Here is a 22,309-nt window from a genome sequence, read left to right as displayed (position 1 = left end):
GGCTGTCATTGAAAATAAGAATTTGTTCTTAACTGACTTGCCTAGTTAAATAAAGGTTAAAAAAATATATATATGTCTAATATGAACATGTCATACATCTTTATTAGGTGTAATTAAGGTAATAAACACATAGAAGCACAAAAAGCTGCAATAATATCAGACACCATCAGACACCTACTTACAGCACTGAAAACCCAATCATCCCACATTTCATCAGGATCTTTGTGTCAAAAGGACATTTTTGACAAGTCAACACGGCTTCATACTGTTCACTTCCCAAGCACTGGGTCGACACACATGAAAGAATGAGGGTTGGGAAAGCTTTCCCAGTAAATATGACATTTTAAGGGGTAATGTGCAGTTGCTACATCCATTTTGGACTTGTAAATTAACTTTATGTACGCACTGATTCTTGAAGAATATAACTTAGAAATGTCCAATGTGCTCAGTTCAACTGTCATACCCCATCAGAACCCAAATTATAAGCTTATTTTACCCCAGTGTTTGTAAACAAAGTAAATGTAAACAAACACTTTACAGCCTCAAAACATAATCAAACTATAATGTTGATATCATGAATTGCCAGTCCTGAATTTGAGAGTGGTTATATTTCTCCAATCCTGACCCTCAGCTTTTTACCAAAACATGAGTGGGGAAAGTATTTGGTATTGTTTCAACCGCTGATTGCCTGATTCCCACTTTAAGGTGTTACGGTTTCATCAAGAAGCAAGCAGCTGAGCCAGCACTTGCAGAAGGATGCCGGGAGTTGGGTGGGCGTCAGAGGGGTTTGAGGAGAAGGGTTGACGGTTGAGAAGTGCAGGGTTGAGACAGGACTAGGAGAGGGGCGAGGTTTGTGGAGGAGGAATGACAAATAGGTATTGTGTACATTTGCTGATTTTGTACCTGTGAAACATGATCTTAGTCAGAGCGTGCGTGTTTCATCCAGACCCTACGGTAACGAGTCTCAGGTGAAGCCGCAAGTGATTGTCAGGCAAAGGTTGTCAGAGTAGACTGCAGGGACCTGCGAGAGGGTTGTCAGAGTAGACTGCAGGGACCTGCGAGAGGGTTGTCAGAGTAGACTGCAGGGACCTGCGAGAGGGTTGTCAAAATATAAAAAGGGGGATCTTTTAATGATATGTATTCAATGGACATAAGCAGATACATGACAGTACGTTGAAAGGTACAGTGGGCCTATTTACCAAAGTCGTTTTAGTGACATCATTTACAATGGAAACTAATGTGGCAACCAGATCCGCGCATCACTGGGTAGGCCTATATTTTGGTTTATTCAGAAGGTTGATGGGATATTGTATGTTTCTTTTAAGACTGTTGTAAAAATATGCAATATAATTGCACTAGAAAATAAAACATTTAGAATCTGCGTATTTTGGCTATGTATCAATGTTTAAAACCCATACTTTCGACTCAACTTTGTCGTAGGAAATCACCAGTGTTGTGTATATAGAAGGAAATAGTATCATGGAACTAGTATTCTTATGCGACATTTGAGATAAAACAACTAGAGTTTGACATCCGAATAGACAATGGCACATGGTGTCTGTCTGTATCTGCAGCACTCTCCGAGATTAGTCATTGTACAGACTGACTCACAGTCAAACTTGTTTTAGTCCTGTACTTTACTCTATTGATTACTCCGTCAAATGAATTAGTATTTCTTTGTTATTTTTTTATAGTCTGGTCATGCAAATTAATTGGCAAAGAAAATGTTATTAGTTATATCCGATGAAGGTGGCTACTGTGTATCTTATGGAGAATAGCTGTAATGATGAGGTAGCTACTATTTGAACCCCTGTCACTTACAGGGTTCCGAATTCCATCTATCCCAAGAGGAGTCTGAATGGAGTTGTGTGGCGGTATGAAGGACAACGGAGGCTCTCTGTGCCAGGTAGAGCAGCTGCCCTACCCCTGTGTCCCCCTGCCTGACCCAGGAAGTGCTGGGTGCCGTATACAGGCTAATAGACACCTCCACAACCACCACCTCAACCATCAGCTCCAGTCCTGGGTGAGCCGACCAGCCCCAGACCTAACCTCAACCCCAACTCCAGCCTCCCGACACAGGGCCAATGGGGTGGTGGGTGCCTGGTGCAGCAGCCCAGAGTGTCCAGCCTCCCACCTGGATGAAGTGACTGATCAGGCCTTGAGAGGGGCAGGGATGGGGACAGGCAGGGTGCTGGTGACCGGGGAGCAGGGTATTTCGGGTTGAGGCTGGGGAGAGCTCTGGTCAGCCAGGGAGTGTCTGTGGTGCTGCTGGATCTTCACAAGCCACAGTGGGATACTCCAGACGGTACTGTCTTCCATCAGGTAGGTAGAGTAGACGCACTAGTCACTTCAGGGCAAATCCTAACTTTCAACTTTCAAATGTTTACTTAGTATCTCACTGTCATCAATGCTTGACAAAGTTAAAGTTAAGATTCATCCCCCGTTGCTTTCCTTTTGCTCAGTGGTGGAAAAAGTACTAATTTGTCATATTTGAGTAAAAGTAAAGATACCTTAATAGAAAATGGCTCAAGTAAAAGTGAAAGTCACTCAGTAAAATACTACTTGAGTAAAAGTCTAAAAGTATTTGGTTTTAAATGTACTTAAGTATCAAAAGTAAATGGAACTGCTCAAATGTTCTTAGGTCTCAAAAGTAAAAGTATAAACAATTTCAAATTCCGTATATTAAGCAAACCAGATGGCACAATTAAAAAAATGTATATATATTGACGGATAGCCAGGGTCATACTCCAACACTCAGACATAATTTGACAAATGAAGCATTTGTGTTTAGTTAGTCCGCCAGATCAGCAGCAGTAGGGATGACCAGTGTATGAATTGGGACCATTTTTCTATCAAAATGTAATGAGTACTTTTGGGTGTCAGGGAAAACGTATGGAGTAAAAAGTACATTATTTTCTTTAGGAATGTAGTGAAGTAAAAGTAAAAATTGGCCAAAATATAAATAGTAAAGTAAAGTACAGATCCCCAATAAACAACTGAAGTAGTACTTTGGAGTTATTTTACTTAAGTACTTCACACCACTGCTTTTGTTTTTAATCATTGTTCCTAAATGATTACTAGTTTGAAATTCCCCCACTTGGTTTGTTAAGATCGTAATTAAAAAAGTAAAGAGGGAGAACACTGTATGTTATCAGGGGGATACATTGAAATTCAAGTGTCTTTAGTGTAGTATTTCTCCTCATATACCCCAGGGCAGAGATGGGGCTAATAAGGTTGGGTATACATGGCTCAGGTATAAAGACACAGGTAAGTGATCTAGTTGAGGGTGCCAGGTGTTGACTAGGACAGAAGGAGGCCGGGGCTCTGATTCAGGTTTCAGGTGCAGCCTTCATGGCACTTTAACTTAATTGTACTTACTAATCATTGGCTAATATATGGACATACCATGTACTATATGTTCAAGCTGTCATCTTACCCAGCAAGATAGTTCACCGTGAAAAGACGCCGGAGAGTTCCATAGCAGGAACTGGATGAATTATGTCAAATGTTTCCTCACATTACTGACACTTTAATATCAGAGCCGCTCTTTCTAATATGAATACAACAAAGGCTTGACTATTTCTAACATGAGACAGTTAAATCCGATGGTTTATCGTACTGTTATATTACATACTGTATAACAGTGAAGTACAGTCATAGGGTAGAGGAAAAAACACATCATATCATTGTCTTTCATAATACTGATTTTGTCCCCTTGCAGAGCGACATCCGTGACTATGATTCTCTGTATAAGATCTGTGAGGGGGTCGACTGTATATTCCACACCGCTTCCTATGGGATGTCAGGCCCAGAACAGGTGAGTTCCTGAACAGATGGAGGGTAGAATTTAACCCTTCTACTTTCTTTATTCATTTAGCTGACTGGGAATGTAAACAATTCAAAGACCATCACTCATAGTCGCTGGTCTCCTGTAACACTGTTCCAAGAATACAGTACATTGTAAATCTTTTGTCTTAAATGCAACGACCTGAGTGGCGTGTGACAGAGATGAAATGGATGCCTGTCTATGGGTTCCAGAGTAGGATAAATCATAACATATTGAATGGAGGCTTTGTTAGTGAAACTCAACTGTTCACATTGTATCACCTGTGTCTCTAGTCCCTCTCTGCCTGATACTGAGTCTCTCTCTCTCACTCTGAAATATTTACAGTCAGCTAGGAGATGATTATGTAACTTAGAAAGCTTGTCTGTGTGTTTGGCTGGTGGGTAAGGACAGGCTGAAGGCAGTGGTCATATAGCAGGAGATTTACTAACTTTTGAAGGGACTTGATAAAGGGTCCAGATTGTATAGCCCAGCTGATTTGTAGGGATCCAGATTGTATAGTCCAGCTGATTTGTAGGGATCCAGATTGTATAGCCCAGCTGATTTGTAGGGATCCAGATTGTATAGTCCAGCTGATTTGTAGGGATCCAGATTGTATAGCCCAGCTGATTTGTAGGGATCCAGATTGTATAGCCCAGCTGATTTGTAGGGATCCAGATTGTATAGCCCAGCTGATTTGTAGGGATCCAGATTGTATAGTCCAGCTGATTTGTAGGGATCCAGATTGTATAGCCCAGCTGATTTGTAGGGATCCAGATTGTATAGTCCAGCTGATTTGTAGGGATCCAGATTGTATAGTCCAGCTGATTTGTAGGGATCCAGATTGTATAGCCCAGCTGATTTGTAGGGATCCAGATTGTATAGCCCAGCTGATTTGTAGGGATCCAGATTGTATAGCCCAGCTGATTTGTAGGGATCCAGATTGTATAGCCCAGCTGATTTGTAGGGATCTAGATTGTATAGCCCAGCTGATTTGTAGGGATCCAGATTGTATAGCCCAGCTGATTTGTAGGGATCCAGATTGTATAGCCCAGCTGATTTGTAGGGATCCAGATTGTATAGCCCAGCTGATTTGTAGGGATCCAGATTGTATAGCCCAGCTGATTTGTAGGGATCCAGATTGTATAGCCCAGCTGATTTGTAGGCATCCAGTTTGTATAGCCCAGCTGATTTGTAGGGATCTAGATTGTATAGCCCAGCTGATTTGTAGGGATCCAGATTGTATAGCCCAGCTGATTTGTAGGGATCCAGATTGTATAGCCCAGCTGATTTGTAGGGATCCAGATTGTATAGCCCAGCTGATTTGTAGGCATCCAGTTTGTATAGCCCAGCTGATTTGTAGGGATCCAGATTTTGCAGCTCTTTCAGAACATCAGCTGTCTGGATTTGGGTGAAGGAGAGGGGGGGGGTGGGGGGCTTGGGCAAAGTGCTCTTATTCTCCATGGACTTTACGGTGTCCCAAAACCTTTTGGAATTAGTGCTACAGGATGCAAATTTCTGTTTGAAACTAACTGACTGTGTATATTGGTTCCTGACTTCCATGAAAAGTTGCATATCCCGGGGGCTATTCGATGCTTATGCAGAACGCCACAGGATGTTTTTGTGCTGGTCAAGGGCAGTCAAGTCTGGGGTGAACCAAGGGCTATATCTGTTCTTAGTTCTACATTTTTTGAATGGGGCATGCTTATTTAAGATGGTGAGGAAAGCACTTTTGAAGAGCGACCAGGCATCCTCTACTGACGGGATGAGGTCAATATCCTTCCAGGATTCCCGGGCCAGGTCGATTAGAAAGGCCTGCTTGCTGAAGTGTTTTAGGGAGCATTTGACAGTGATGATGGGTGGTCGTTTGACTGCAAACCCATTACGGACGCAGGAATGAGGCAGTGATTGCTCCGATCCTGGTTGAAGACAGCAAAGGTGTATTTAGAGGGCAAGTTGGTCAGGATGATATCTAAGAGGGTGCCCCTGGTTCCGGATTTAGGGTTACACATTAGTTACACATTACACATTAGTTCCCACACAAACCGTGTTAAAAGTTATTCTGTTCTGTGTCTCACAGCTGAGGAAAGAGCAGGTGGAGTCGGTCAATGTCGGAGGGACGAACAACGTCATTAATGGTAACAAGCTCCACTCCCTCCTCCCCGCCTTCCTCCACCCTTCCTTCCCTACCTCTTCCCCTCCTATCTTCCCTACCTCCTCTCCTCCTTCCTCCTCTCCTTCTTCCTCCCCTCACTCCTCCCCTCCTTCCTCCCCTCCCTCCTCCTCTCCCTCTTCCCCTCCCTCCCTCCTCACCTCACTCTTCAACTATTGTCACACTCATCAGCTTCACCTCTCCCACAGACAGGTAGACCGTTTCTTAGATTAACAACACATTCATTACATTACATACAGTATTATCTTTGCACAACATACTGTATGTAAATACCTTTAATAGGCACAAGAGGTCCTAGGAGGTGGACATTTTTGGCCCTCCTTCGCAATAATGTGTAAACGTTTGGCCCCTATGATGAAATAGTGAAAGAGACCTGTTGAAGGGCTTCTAATGGGATGCACTGTAACAGTACAGCCATATATGAGGAGCCATAAAATGCCTGCTAAATGTAGTTGGAGGTGGTGTAGAACAGTCTCCTTGTCCAAGACCTACTGACTTGTGTTAACTCCCAGAGCTAGTGACTACGCTTGAGCTCAGTGGGCTAATAGGCTTTTGAGTCATGACCCAGGTTTAGAAAATTAAAGAAACTCCTAAATAAAAATGCGTTGTCAGTTAAATGACTTGGCGCAATGATAACCCTGTCTGTGTGTATGTGTGCTTGTTTCAGTGTGTGTGGAGAAGGGCATCACCAGGCTGGTCTACACCAGTACGATCAACGTGACGTTTGCTGGAAAACCCATAGAGGAGGGCGACGAGGACTCATTGCCCTGTGTGCCCCTGGACATGGTGAGTAAGAACAGGATGTCCCAATGAGGAGCAGCTTTACTGTAGCCTGGGTAAACCAGACTGAATGATAGTGAGTGCAGCTTACTGTCTGCTTTACCCAGGCTAGCTTTACTGTGTCTATATAGAATACGTGTTTGCTCTGGGTTGATGGAAACACAACTTTTTTGATCTTTTTCATAGTTTACTTTTCATGTGGTACATACATTTGGTTAAAGGACTGGGCACCTTTGCTATGTGATGTTTTACCTTGAGATTGAAGCTGACATGGTGTACATGACATCCAGAACCAGGCTGATAAAGGAAGCTCATGAATGTAATCTTCTCCCAGAGCTACTCCTTCCAGCTTACATGGCTGTGCATGACTGTATAAGTCCCGCATGAGTAGAGTTACACAGCTTAGGATAGCTTGGAGGCTCAAAGCCTGTCAACCTGATACTGGTGGGGTGTGTGTAAGAGAGAGTGAGTGTGTGTGGTGTGTATAGTATGGGTGTCACACCTCTGACATGCATCTATCTTGCAACCCCTTCTGAAGGACATACAGGTAACTGCCCAAATAAAGGAAACAACAACATAAATGTATTAATTAATAGAGTGTTGAGCCACTCCGAGCCGCCAGAACAGCTTCAAGGCTCCTTGGAATAGATTCTACAAGTGTCTGGAACTAAATTGGAGGGATGGAACACCATTCTTCCACGAGAAATTCCACATTTTGGTGTTTTGTTGATGGTGGTGGAAAACACTTGCCTGATGACTCAAACTGAATTCTTCCCCTGCTCTCATTCACTACATACTTCAGTCTGAGACTGCCATCAAAACAGATCTGCATTTTTATACATGACCCTAAGCATGATGTGACGTTAATAGCTTAATTAACTCAGGAACCACACCTGTGTGGAAGCTCCTGCTTTAAATATACATTGTATCCCTCATTTACTCAAGTGTTTCCTTCATTCTGGCAGTTACCTGTACTTTCCTCAGCAGCAGCAGTAACAATGAATAGGTCCTCTGATGGTTATGTCTTAGGAAATAATAAAGCACATGGATTGATATGAATAGATATGATGTGTTCTGCTGTCCCAGCACATAGACCACTACTCCAGGACCAAATCTATCTCTGACCAGATGGTCCTAACAGCCAATGGACGCTCACTCAAAGGTAAGAGACCCTAGAAATAGAATGAATATATACAGTATTAGATCTATTATTTTAATTCTGTGTCCATGGCAGAGACACTGTGACTTTGTCTGGCATGGTCTTGAGGTGATAGGATGGGGGCTACTTACAGCATCAAGACAGTGATGATATCAAATCAAATCAAATCAAATCAAATTTTATTTGTCACATACACATGGTTAGCAGATGTTAATGCGAGTGTAGCGAAATGCTTGTGCTTCTAGTTCCGACAATGCAGTAATAACGAGCAAGTAATCTAACTAACAATTCCAAAAAACTACTGTCATACACAGTGTAAGGGGATAAAGAATATGTACATAAGGATATATGAATGAGTGATGGTACAGAGCAGCATAGGCAAGATACAGTAGATGATATCGAGTACAGTATATACATATGAGATAAGTATGTAAACCAAGTGGCATAGTTAAAGTGGCTAGTGATACATGTATTACATAAGGATGCAGTCGATGATATAGAGTACAGTATCAACGTATGCATATGAGATGAACAATGTAGGGTAAGTAACATTATATAAGGTAGCATTGTTTAAAGTGGCTAGTGATATATTTACATCATTTCCCATCAATTCCCATGATTAAAGTGGCTGGAGTAGAGTCAGTGTCATTGACAGTGTGTTGGCAGTAGCCACTCAATGTTAGTGGTGGCTGTTTAACAGTCTGATGGCCTTGAGATAGAAGCTGCTTTTCAGTCTCTCGGTCCCAGCTTTGATGCACCTGTACTGACCTCGCCTTCTGGATGGCAGCGGGGTGAACAGGCAGTGGCTCGGGTGGTTGATGTCCTTGATGATCTTTATGGCCTTCCTGTAGCATCGGGTGGTGTAGGTGTCCTGGAGGGCAGGTAGTTTGCCCCCGGTGATGCGTTGTGCAGACCTCACTACCCTCTGGAGAGCCTTACGGTTGAGGGCGGTGCAGTTGCCATACCAGGCGGTGATACAGCCTGCCAGGATGCTCTCGATTGTGCATCTGTAGAAGTTTGTGAGTGCTTTTGGTGACAAGCCGAATTTCTTCAGCCTCCTGAGGTTGAAGAGGCGCTGCTGCGCCTTCCTCACGATGCTGTCTGTGTGAGTGGACCAATTCAGTTTGTCTGTGATGTGTATGCCGAGGAACTTAAAACTTGCTACCCTCTCCACTACTGTTCCATCGATGTGGATGGGGGTGTTCCCTCTGCTGTTTCCTGAAGTCCACAATCATCTCCTTAGTTTTGTTGACGTTGAGTGTGAGGTTATTTTCCTGACACCACACTCCGAGGGCCCTCACCTCCTCCCTGTAGGCCGTCTCGTCGTTGTTGGTAATCAAGCCTACCACTGTTGTGTCGTCCGCAAACTTGATGATTGAGTTGGAGGCGTGCATGGCCACGCAGTCGTGGGTGAACAGGGAGTACAGGAGAGGGCTCAGAACGCACCCTTGTGGGGCCCCAGTGTTGAGGATCAGCGGGGAGGAGATGTTGTTGCCTACCCTCACCACCTGGGGGCGGCCCGTCAGGAAGTCCAGTACCCAGTTGCACAGGGCGGGGTCGAGACCCAGGGTCTCGAGCTTGATGACGAGCTTGGAGGGTACTATGGTGTTGAATGCCGAGCTGTAGTCGATGAACAGCATTCTCACATAGGTATTCCTCTTGTCCAGATGGGTTAGGGCAGTGTGCAGTGTGGTTGAGATTGCATCGTCTGTGGACCTATTTGGGCGGTAAGCAAATTGGAGTGGGTCAAGGGTGTCAGGTAGGGTGGAGGTGATATGGTCCTTGACTAGTCTCTCAAAGCACTTCATGATGACGGATGTGAGTGCTACGGGCGGTAGTCGTTTAGCTCAGTTACCTTAGCTTTCTTGGGAACAGGAACAATGGTGGCCCTCTTGAAGCATGTGGGAACAGCAGACTGGTATAGGGATTGATTGAATATGTCCGTAAACACACCGGCCAGCTGGTCTGCGCATGCTCTGAGGGCGCGGCTGGGGATGCCGTCTGGGCCTGCAGCCTTGCGAGGGTTAACACGTTTAAGTGTCTTACTCACTTCGGCTGCAGTGAAGGAGAGACCGCATGTTTCCGTTGCAGGCCGTGTCAGTGGCACTGTATTGTCCTCAAAGCGGGCAAAAAGTTATTTAGTCTGCCTGGGAGCAAGACATCCTGGTCCGTGACTGGGCTGGGTTTCTTCCTGTAGTCCGTGATTGACTGTAGACCCTGCCACATACCTCTTGTGTCTGAGCCGTTGAATTGAGATTCTACTTTGTCTCTGTACTGGCGCTTAGCTTGTTTGATAGCCTTGCGGAGGGAATAGCTGCACTGTTTGTATTCAGTCATGTTACCAGACACCTTGTTGTATCCTCAAATGGAAATGGTCTGTTCAGGTCCTTGACATTGTCTTATGATTCTCAGTGTGTATGAATGTATGCTGTATGTTTCCACAGCCAAACTCTGTGTGTGTGTGTGTGTGTGTGTGTGTGTGTGGGCGTGTGCACGTGTGTATTTGTGAGTGAGGTTGGCTTGGAAACCAAGCTTTCCATGTGTGTGCAACCTAATCCAACTGGACCTGCTGACACCAGTTCAATTTAGAGCTGGAAAGCACAATGCCACTTGAGACTGGAGAGCAGTGTTCACCCGACACCGTTTTGCCTCAAGCAACACACACAGGGATGTACTCACACACACAGAGACACACAGTTAGTAGCAGTAGTACCAGACATGCAGTACAGACTCTCGTCACAGACAGATGTCAGGTACATGCTTACTGTAAAACTGACAGTCAGAATCACAGGAGACATTGATACACACACAATGTTTCCATTAACATAAACCCATGTACAGTTCATCTCTCTCAAAGGTGTGTAGGAATTCTCTTACTGCGTTAGTGTGATGCCAGTGAGTACTTGGTTAAATAGGTGTGATGCCTTCAGCCCCTCCTTGGGGGAAACCTAACCCCCTATCAATGACCACTTATTTATATATTAAATGAAGCTAGGAGCATGGCGCTATGTCATTATATATTAAACTAAGCTAGGAGCATGGCGCTATGTCATTACTGGACCATTCATGCATTTATTAAGACGGGATGTAGAGGAAATATATGAACACTGGAAGATGGGTTCAGGTTGAAGCAAAGGTTAGCATATTATATATGTTGATGAACTATTACTACTACTTACATACAGTATTACAGTAACCTACATACATTTGCATAGTACACTATCTTGCAGTTAAGTAGAATTTACATTTCTAGACTCAGTCATAAGTAATTACACGGTGGAGTAACTCATTTGTAACAAACTTTCAGTGTTGCCAGATTCAGTTCATTATTCAATGCCATTATCTTCTTTAAAGGTGGGGGTCTCTTGCGGACCTGTGTTCTGAGACCCTCAGGCATCTACGGGCCAGAAGAGAGACGACACCTACACAGGGTTATGGTGAGTGTCCGCACACCTACCTACCACACAGAATCACAATGAAAAGAAATGAGACATCTCTACATTCCACCTGATTTGTCACTTTCCATCCAAGACGGCGGCACCATAGGGATAAATGTCTGTGTACTGTTTAATTGTGTGGGTGGCACAATAAAATGACAGCCCAGTCTCATTGCCCTTCTATCAGGTATAGAGGTTCTCTTAGGGTTTAGATTGGCTGGCAGAATGTGTACCTGGTGAGGATATATTATTAATGGACCCTCTTAAAGTATCCTGTTTCACGCCTCTCTCTCTCTCCCCTGGGGAGAATGAAGGGAAGGAATACTCTATGCTGGGCTGGGTTGAACAGGGCTCGGATGCTGCAGTTCCCGGTTCACTATAGGGAAAGCTGCTTAGAGGCCTTTTAATCTTTCTTCCCCTAATACAGTTTACCTCTCCCCTCACTCAATATCAAACCATTGTACACACACGAACCCATGCATGCCTTGACACACGTACACAACCCCAAACACACTCACATGAGAACAGACATACTCTCAGCACAACAATACAGTCTAACCTAGACTGTATCTGTATCTCTCTTGCTCTCTCTTGCTCTCTCTCGCTCTTGCTCTCTCTTGCTCTCTCTCTCGCTCTTGCTCTCTCTTGCTCTCTCTCTCGCTCTCTCTCCCCCTCTCTCTATCTCTCTCTCTCTCTTTCTTCACTTCTTCTTCTCTCTCTCCCCAGGTGAATGTGGAGCGCCGGTTGTTCAGTTTTAGCTTTGGAAACCGCCAGGCCAAGATGAACTGGGTCCATGTGGACAACCTGGTGTTGGCCCACATCCTGGCTGCTGAGAGCCTCACACCCAAGAGGAACTGTGTGGCTGTGAGTTTACTACTACTCACCATCTCCATGGATACCAATGATCGTTTCAGCACTTGTTTGTTCTACCTTCAAGTGGCATTTGTACACATTGTACATATTTAGGCCTGTGTGTGTTTGGGGTGGGGGTGTATACATAGTAATATCAACCTTTCTCCATCAGAGTGGACAGGCCTACTTCATCAACGACGGGGAATCTGTCAACCTGTTTGAATGGTTAACACCACTGGTGAGTAACTCTATATATTCTTTGGGTGATTAACACATATAGTTGATCTTGTCTTGGTCTTTGATATCCCCTCTGTCTTTCCCCTCCTCTCTAGTTTGAGAAGCTGGGGTACAGCCGACCGTTGATACACTTGCCTGTCTCACTCGTCTATTCAGCAGGTAGGAGACACAAACGGGCACGCATTCACACACACACATATACGCACGCACGCACACACACACAAACACCCACACTGCTGTAACAGGACGCTGATCATGCCCAACACCAGCCACAATCTGTCAGGATACACACCAGTTTCATACTTGCCAAACTGTTGTAATAGTACGCTGCTCGTAGCTCAGACCTGCCATGCTGCTGTCTTCCCTCCTCATCTGAGGTGTGTATTTCACAGCCATTCTGATGGAATGTTTACACCTGGCTCTGAGGCCAATAGTGGAGATCCCTCTGCTCTTCACCAGAAATGAGGTAAGCATACAGCTATGTGTCTACAGTACCTATCCACTACTTACATACCTATCTATATGTACCTGCCTGCCTGGCTGCCTACCTGCCTACCTACCTACCTTCATAGCGCTTTCATAGCGCTTTCTACACCTAACACCTCTACACCTAACACCTTTACACCTCTACACCTAACCCCTACACCTAACCCCTACACCTAACACCTCTACACCTAACACCTCTACACCTAACACCTTTACACCTCTACACCTAACCCCTACACCTAACCCCTCTTCTCACTTCTCACCCATTTTTACTCTGCCTTTTTACCCATTCTTCTTCTTTCCTCCTTTCTCCCTTCTCAGTTTTACATTGCAGCCAAGCACTGATGTGAGGACCAACCTTCCTCACCACACTTGCAAGAAAACGTTGTTGAGAAATATACCATGTTTTCCAGTGTTACATATTCAGTGTATTAATTAAGTGTAACAGTCTCTTTCCTGTCACATACTCGATACAAAGAGCAAACTCACAGAAGGGAGAACATTTTGAATTTACTTACTAGACCTTTCACTCTGTGTGAGTTCTGAAGTTATTGCATTCTGGGTCATGATGACATGTCTCAGTCAGTGTAGAACCCCACTGGGCCATGGTGGCAGGTTCGTTCCACAAAATGAGTACCTTTGATATTTTAACTAGAAATTGTGCACAAATGTGAAAAGTGCCCTGAAGTGCCCTTCAATATAGACCACGTGAAATATTCAATAAATCAGATTCATTTTTTTGAATAAAGTGTTACAATTCTGCATTTGGACATGTCCCTCTTTGCGTCCTCTGTGACTTCTAGGAATATTTTAACGCAATTAGTCCCAACATTTATCCAAGTTTTCACCATCATTGTAAAGCCGTTGTTATTTTGTTGGTTTGACAAAGTCATTTCTGAAGATTATTATTTATTCATGTGATTATTGATCCATTTTAAGGTTAAAAAAAAATCCCAGCCCTAATTTTAAGGTCAACCCTGTTACGTGAACTGAACTCTCATTTTAATATGATGAAACAATTCATTGAAACAAAAACTTTTTTTAAAGAAACGTTGAACATCTAATAGTCAAATCATAGTGTAAAATCAGGTAAGCTGGTTCTACCCTTTTTATGACGACACAGGATATGACCCAGATGCAGACACGGGGGAGGATAGTACAGATCATTTATTAGGAGCACAGGGCAGGCAAATGGCAGATCGGGGGCAGGCTGAGGTTGGTGATCAAGTCAGAGTCCGGCGGGTACATCACGGTAGGCAGAATCGAGGTCAGGGCAGGCAGAATGGTCAGAACCGGGAAGATCTAGAAAATATAACTAGAGAAACAGGAAGGCTGGTAAGACCTGACAAGACAAGATGAACTGGCAACAGACAAACAGAGAACACAGGTATAAATACACAGGGGATAATGGGAAGATGGGCAACATCTACACAACAGATGTAGGCCTGATCACTGACAACGATGAGACGGCCTATAGGGAGGAGATCAGAGACCTGACCGTGTGGTGCAAGGACAACAACCTCTCCCTCAATGTGATCAAGACAAAGAAGATAATTGTGGATACAGGCAAAGGAGTACCGAGTACGCCTGCATTCTCATCGACGGGGCTGCAGTGGAGCAGGTTGAGAGCTTCAATATCCTTGGTGTCCACATCACCAACAAACTAACATGGTCCAAACACATCAAGACAGTCGTGATGAGGGCACGACAAAACCTATTCTCCCTCAGGAGACTGAAGAAATTTGGCATGGGTCCTCAGATCCTCGAAAGGTTTTACAGCTGCACCATTGAGAGCATCCTGTTGGGTTGCATCACTGTCTGGTATGGCAACAGCTCGGCCTCTGACCGCAAGGCACTACAGAGGGTAGTGCATACGGCCCAGTACATTACCAGGCCCAAGCTTCCTGCCATCCAGGACCTCTATACCAGTAGGTGTCAGAGAAAGGCTCTAAAAATTGTTAAAGACTCCAGCCACCCTAGTCATAGACTGTCCTCTCTGCTACCACACGGCAAGCGGTACTGGAGAGCCAAGTCTAGGTCCAAGAGGCTTCTAAAGAGCTTCTACCCCCAAGCCATAATACTCCTGAACAGCTAATCAAATGGCCACCCAGACTCTTTGCATTGCCCCCCCTCTTATACGCTGCTGCTACTCTTTGTTATTATCTATGCATAGTCACTTTAATAACTCTACCTACATGTACATATTACATCAATTACCTCAACACCGGTGCCCCCGCACATTGACTCTGTACCGGTACCCCCTGTATATAGCCCCGCTATTGTTATTTACTGCTGCTAATTAATATTTTTTTTTAGGTATTTTCTTAACTGCATTGTTAACAACCTTATTACCCATAGATAGACAGGCTAGAAATTTAACAATAAATAAAAAATTGTGAAACTTGCATTCAATTCCCCTCCCTGTTCCACACAACAAGCTTCCATTTCCCTTGTCACAAGTCGTCAACCCTGTTTCAGTTACTTTATTTAGCGCTTAACAGGCACTTACTATAGTCTGTCTGTCTGTCTGTCTGTCTGTCTGTCTGTCTGTCTGTCTGTCTGTCTGTCTGTCTGTCTGTCTGTCTGTCTGTCTGTCTGTCTGTCTGTCTGTCTGTCTGTCTGTCTGTCTGTCTGTCTGTCTGTCTGTCTGTCTGTCTGTCTGTCTGTCTGTCTGTCTGTCTGTCTGTCTGTGTGTTCATGCGTGCGTGTTTGGGTTAAGGGGAGCTTGGGTTACTAGATGCTTCATTAGATTCTTGTTTGTCTCACTGAGGCTTCATTAGGGAAGTATTTTCCAGGCTCACCGACCCCCTTCCTTCCTGATCCAATCTCTTATACATACGGTTTATTATGGATCCGGGTCAATCAAAAATGAGAGATTTCATGAATTCGTTGGAAGATGGAGAAACAATGCTTCTTTATACTGTTTGCCAGGAGAGGTACTGATGAGCCCATTTAGAAGCAGTCAGGAGAGGAACTGATGAGACCATTGAGACGCAGTCAGGAGAGGAACTGATGAGACCATTGAGATGCAGTCAGGAGAGGACCTGACGAGACCATTTAGATGCAGTCAGGAGAGGAACTGATGAGACCAATTAGATGCAATCAGGAGAGGAACTGACGAGAACATTGAGATGCAGTCAGGAGAGGAACTGATGAGACCATTGAGATGCAGTCAGGAGAAGAACTGACGAGGCCATTGAGATGCAGTCAGGAGAGGAACTGATGAGACCATTGAGATGCAGTCAGGAGAGGAACTGACGAGAACATTGAGATGCAGTCAGGAGAGGAACTGATGAGACCATTTAGATGCAGTCAGGAGAGGAACTGATGAGACCATTGAGATGCAGTCAGGAGAGGACCTGACGAGACCATTTAGATGCAGTCAGGAGAGGAACTGATGAGACCAATTAGATGCAGTCAGGAGAGGAACTGACGAGAACATTGAGATGCAGTCAGGAGAGGAACTGACAAGAACATGGGGATGCAGTCAGGAGAGGAACTTACGAGATCACTGAGATGCAGTCAGGAGAGGAACTGATGAGACCATTGAGATGCAGTCAGGAGAGGAACTGATGAGAACATTGAGATGCAGTCAGGAGAGGAACTGATGAGACCATTTAGATGCAGTCAGGAGAGGAACTGATGAGACCAATTAGATGCAGTCAGGAGAGGAACTGACGAGACCATTGAGATGTAGTCAGCAGAGGAACTGACGAGACCATTTAGATGCAGTCAGGAGAGGAACTGATGAGACCATTGAGATGCAGTCAGCAGAGGAACTTACGAGATCACTGAGATGCAGTCAGGAGAGGAACTGATGAGACCATTTAGATGCAGTTGAAAAAGTTGATCTGTTACTGCAAACAGCAATAACTGCCCAGAATGTATAGGCCCCCTCCTTCTTACCTTGTTCTGTGTAGCTCAGTTGGTAGAGCATGGTGGTTGCAGTGTCAGAGTTGTGTGTTTGATGCCCACGGGAGACCAGTATGAAAATGTATCCACTCACTACTGTAAGTTGCTCTGGATAAGAGTGTCTGCTAAGTGACTAAAATGTAGATGTTCCCTCTCCTTCATGGATATGATTGGACTGGAAATGGCTTATGTCAAACTGACCTGGGGTCAAACACATGTGTATTTGAATATCTGGTATTTAAAATACTTTTTTTGAGTATTTTAGTATTTAAGGTCACAGTTATGAAAACTTAGGACACTAAAGAGGCCTTTCTACTGACTCTGAAAAACACCAAAAGAAAGATGCCCAGAGTCCCTGCTCATCTGCGGGAATGTGGCATAGGCATGCTGCAAGGAGGCATGAGGACTGCAGATGTGGCCTGGGCAATAAATTGCAATGTCCGTACAGCGCTACAGGGAGACAGGACGGACAGCTGATCATCCTCGCAGTGGAAGACCACGTGTAACAACACCTGCACACGATCTGTACATCCGAACATCACACCTGCGGGACAGGTACAGGATGGCAACAACAACTGCCCGAGTTACACCAGGAACGCACAATCCCAAGTTACACCGAGGCCTGTACTCTGAAGCGGATCTATTTGGAGGTGGAGGGTCAGTCATGGTCTGGGGCGATATGTCACAACACAGACTGAGCTTGTCGTCATTGCAGGCAATCTCACCGCTGTGCGTTACAGGAAGACATCCTCCTCCCTCATATGGTACCCCTCCTGCAGGATTATCCTGACATGACCCTCCAGCATGACAATGCCACCAGCCATACTGCTCATTCTGTGTGTGATTTCCTGCAAGACCGGAATGTCAGTGTTCTGCCATGGCCAGCAATGAGCCCGGATCTCAATCCCATTGAGCACGTCTGGGACCTGTTGGATCGGAGGGTGACGGCTAGGGCCGTTCCCCCCCCAGAAATGTCCGGGAACTTGCAGGTGCCTTGGTGGAAGAGTGGGGTAACATCTCACAGCAAGAACTGACAAATCTGGTGCAGTCCATGAGGAGGGGATGCACTGCAGTACTTAATTCAGCTGGTGGCCACACCAGAAACGGACTATTACTTTAGATTTTGACCCCCCCCTTTGTTCAGGGACACAGTATTCCATTTCTGTTAGTCACATGTGTGTGGAACTTGTTCAGTTTATGTCTCAGTTGTTGAATCTTGTTATGTTCATACAAATATTTACACATGTTAAGTTTGCTGAAAATAAACACAGTTGACAGTGAGAGGATGTTTCTTTTTTTGCTGAGTTTATTTTAAAGGATTTTCAAAAACTTATTTCAAATACTATTTTTCAAATACCTGGGTTAAAAGCATGGGAGTGTATTTGAGTCAGTGTATTTAAATGTTTTGTATACTTTCCAAGTGTACACTGAGTGTACAAAACATTAGGAACACCTGACATTGGCTGACCAGGGGAATGCTATGAAATCTTATTGATGTCACAATCAGTGCTGATGAAGGGGAGGAGATAGATTAAAGAAGGATGTTTATACCTTAAGATAGGTGAGACATGTATTGTTTATGTATGCCGTTCAGAGGGTGACTGGGCAAGACAAAAGAAGATTTGGGGTATGGTAGTAGGTGCTAGCCGCACCGATTTAAGTGTGTCAAGAACTGCAACACTGTTGGGTTTTTCACGCTCAACAGTTTCATGTGTGTACCAAGAATGGTCCATCACCCAAAGGACATCGAGCCAACTTGACACAACTGTGGGAAGCATTGGAGTCAACATAGGCCAGCATTCCTGTGGAACGCTTTCAACACCTTGTAGAGTCCATGCCCCGATGATATGAGGCTGTTCTGAGGGCATAAGGGCAATAATTGTTTTATACACTTGTGAACTTTCAAATGCATTAAAATATTGAATGACTTGTCTTTTCAAATGAAATATATCTGAACACTTACTTCAAATGTATGTGAAAGTAATTAAGATAGTTGAAATAGTATTTGAACCCAGGTCTGATGTCACACATCTCCGACCTTTGAAGGTCCGTAAAAGGAGGTAGAAAAATATGTTTTTGGAATGGAAAGCAGCCATACTGATGGCAGTAGTATTGCATACATTCTGCCCTGGCACTGAGGAGGGCCGAGGAGCTGTTTGTAGTAGGAGCTGCTATCTGTCGTACCCAAGAAGGTATTACTTCATGAATGTGTGATGAGACAGAAACCAAAGCCGTGCCCACAGGGCTGCTGGTCCAGGAGCTGCTTCAGTCAGACATTCTGGCGGCTGCCACCGGGAGATCGATAATTGTCCTGTGAATAAAATATTAGCCTGTTGTGTGTATTTCTCCTGGAAGGGTGGGATGGAGTAGGGAGAAGTTGCCCCATAATCACTGATCCAGGGTCAGACATTATTTTACTCCTCATAGGATTGTCTATGACTTACAGTAAGGTAATCCTAGATCTGTGGTTAGAGCCAACATCTACCCCAATTGACTGGGTCAGGAAGTTCAACACTGGGGACACAGGAACTGACCTCATTGCAGGCTCAACTCCAACTAGTTCCCTTGCTTTAGGGTTATCTCCTAACCTGAACCATTACTGGACAACATCACTACTCTGCTCAACGGTCCTGTTGCTGGGCTAACAAGAGACAGCAGTCAGTGGTCCGTCAGAGACAGACAGGTGTACAGAGAGACATACATGCTAAGTCTCTAAAGGGTAAATCCATTTGAATTCAATCGCTGTTGTTTTAAACACAACTTTCCAGACATGTTTGCCCATGGACGAAGTGGTCATAAAGTGACTTTTTAGACATGAATACCAAAACATTCAAAAGATCCACTACATGACCAAAAGTAACATTCCAAAGGTGTTCAATGGGGTTGAGGTCAGAGCTTTGTGCAGGCCAGTCAAATTCTTCCACACCGATCTTGACAAACAATTTCTCTATGGACCTTGCTTTGTGCATGGGGGCATTGTCATGCTGAAACAGGAAAGGGCCTTCCCCAAACCGTTGCCACAAAGTTGGAAGCTATAGTTTTAAGATTTCCCTTCACTGGAACTAAGTGGCCTAGCACAAACCACGAAAAACAGCCCCAGACCGTTATTCCTCCTCCACCAAACTTTACAGTTGGCACTATGCATTGGGGCAGGTAGCGTTCTCCTGGCATTCATCAAACACAGATTTGTCCTTTGGACTGTCAGATGGTGAAGTGTGATTCATCACTCCAGAGAACACGTTTCAACTGCTCCAGAGTCCAATGGCAGCGAGCTTTACACCACTCCAGCCATCTCTTGGCATTGTGCATGGTGATCTTAGGCTTGTGTGCGGCTGCTTGGGCCATGGAAACCCATTTCATGAAGCTCCAGACGAATAGTTATTGGGCTGATGTTGCTTCCAGAGACAGTTTGGAACTCGGTAGTGAGTGTTGCAACCGAGGACAGAAGATTTATATGCGCTACACACTTCAGCACTCGGCGGTACCGTTCGGTGAGCTTTTGTGGCCTACCACTTTGTGGCTGAGCCGTTGTTGCTCCTAGACGTTTCCACTTCACAATAACAGCACTTACAGTTCTTGCAGGGAATAAATTTGACGAACTGATTTATTGGAAAGGTGGCATCCTATGATGATGCAACGTTGAAAATCACTGAGCTCTTCAGTAAGGCCATTCTACTGCCAATGTTTGTCTATGGAGATTGCATGGCTGTATGCTGAATTCTATACACCTGTCAGCAACAGGTGTGGCTGAAATAACCAAATCCACTAATTTGAAGGGGTGTCCACATACCTTTGTATATGTAGTGTAAAAGTGTTCAAGGTTAAGCATACCCCACCATACCATGAGACATCCATGTCTTCATCACTGGAAAAGATGAACGGTTGAGATTGATATTATTTAAAAGCTTATGAAAAGGGTTGTCAAACTATTTCATAATTTCTTTCAAAAGTATTGTTTTTAATGGTGGGCACAACACAAAAATCTCAGATTATGTAAATAGGGTCTAAGCCGCAACATATGCAGATATTTAGACAAATGACATTAATGGTTAAGAAATAAAAAAATATATTATAAAAAAACATGATTATTATTATTCAATAGTTTGAAATCCTGTTCATGAGCTTTTAAATGATATGAATCTCAACCGTTTGGATTTACCCCAGCGAGACAATAGGAAACTTGTTGAATCTCTGTGTTACACTGAGCCACCGGGTTTGTCTGAGAGCTTCTGTCACTACAGGTATTTTCCATGCAGACATCGTATCCTCTGTGCAGTAAGGGGATATAGGGACCAGCGAGACATCCTTCACACGGGGGGCAGGATGTTGGTAAACTGAGGTTATTCAAAGACATTAGCATGGAGTCAAACTCCCTTGAAGCTCCAGAGCTCCTAACCTGCCTCCCAGGCTGTACTGAGCGCTATGCCCATCTCAGAGCACCCTGATTGGGCAAGAGTGAAGGAGTGCTGTTGAGTTTGTTAAGCTGCCTTCGTGGCAAAGAGGTGGGGGCGAGAGACAGGGGCACAGTACAGACCACTAACACTCTTCTCCTTAACAGCTTGTTTAACTCTATTTCCTTTAACTGGGTGTTGGGTGCCAGTCTGTTTCTGCTTTAACCAACGGGTCAAGTCTTAACAACCAAGACAGTTAACTTTGTTGAATGCAGAGACAGTCAGGAACCTAACAACCATTTCCCTGAATCTTTTCTGCATCCTCCTAGGTGAGGAACATTGCAGTGAGCCACACCTTCAAGATCGAGAAGGCCCGTCGAGACCTGGGCTACTGCCCCAGACGCTACAGCCTGGGGGACTCAGTGGACCAGTACATACGGTCCCGACCATCCCGCTCCAGGCCCTCCCCCTAGGCCCCTCTCGGACTGTTCCCCTGCTCCTGGTCCTCCTGCTGCTGTTGGGGTTCAGCCTGGCTGTCCTCCTACTTTGCTCCTGGCTCTGGGATCACTAGGTAGCTACTGTGGCTAAAACTTAAGTAACAGCCCACTAAGACCCAACCCAAATCAAACACAGCTAATACACTCACTAATACGTTTTATTTGTTAGCTGCCTTTCTGGACACCTATGGTCTTGGCCTTACATCAAGCTAAAAGCAATGATAAAAAGCATGCATAGTGTACATCTAGATACACATAGAAGATCACATGAATATACCACATACTGTTGACCTAATGCTAGCAACTCCGCCCTTCTATAATGTTTATCATGGTATATCATGTTATCATACAGTTGACTAAGGCTGTAGATGGATGATTATCAAATGTATAGTATGTAGAATATTTGAAATAATATGGTGCTTTGTTCAAACCCTATTGCCTTCCATAGGGCGGAGTATATCATATATCTGGGTTTATTTTCTTGAGAAAGAGGTTCTAATATATTGAACCAGAGAATCATAATGTGAATACAGTACAGTACAGTACAGACTTAAAAAGTACT

At 44.4% G+C, this 22,309-nt stretch overlaps 1 protein-coding gene across 1 annotated transcript; it reads left to right on the top strand.

The window, feature by feature from the left end:
- The first annotated feature begins 1,876 nt into the window (after positions 1 to 1,876).
- Positions 1,877 to 21,805, top strand: LOC121842820 (putative short-chain dehydrogenase/reductase family 42E member 2). The gene is made up of 12 exons (XM_042312577.1): positions 1,877 to 1,964; positions 2,156 to 2,322; positions 3,722 to 3,817; positions 5,904 to 5,961; positions 6,664 to 6,782; positions 7,863 to 7,938; positions 11,290 to 11,372; positions 12,099 to 12,236; positions 12,397 to 12,462; positions 12,557 to 12,620; positions 12,854 to 12,927; positions 21,580 to 21,805. The coding sequence occupies exons 1-12, from the start codon at positions 1,877 to 1,879 to the stop codon at positions 21,721 to 21,723; spliced, it is 1,173 nt and encodes a 390-aa protein (XP_042168511.1). The 3' UTR covers positions 21,724 to 21,805.
- Positions 21,806 to 22,309: the final 504 nt, after the last annotated feature.

This window comes from Oncorhynchus tshawytscha, unplaced genomic scaffold (genome assembly GCF_018296145.1).
Source record: "Oncorhynchus tshawytscha isolate Ot180627B unplaced genomic scaffold, Otsh_v2.0 Un_contig_13858_pilon_pilon, whole genome shotgun sequence".
NCBI classification, from domain to species: Eukaryota; Metazoa; Chordata; class Actinopteri; order Salmoniformes; family Salmonidae; genus Oncorhynchus; species Oncorhynchus tshawytscha.
Note: the sequence above shows the minus strand (reverse complement) of the source record. Positions and strands in the feature narration are given on the sequence as shown.

Excerpts from the sequence above, each read along its gene's own strand:
- LOC121842820 (XM_042312577.1), top strand. The coding sequence starts at position 1,877 with ATGAAGGACAACGGAGGCTCTCTGTGCCAGGTAGAGCAGCTGCCCTAC. Across the intron at positions 11,373-12,098 it reads GACACCTACACAGGGTTATG|GTGAATGTGGAGCGCCGGTT; the intron begins GTGAGTGTCCGC and ends CTCTCTCCCCAG. Across the intron at positions 12,621-12,853 it reads CTCACTCGTCTATTCAGCAG|CCATTCTGATGGAATGTTTA; the intron begins GTAGGAGACACA and ends TGTATTTCACAG.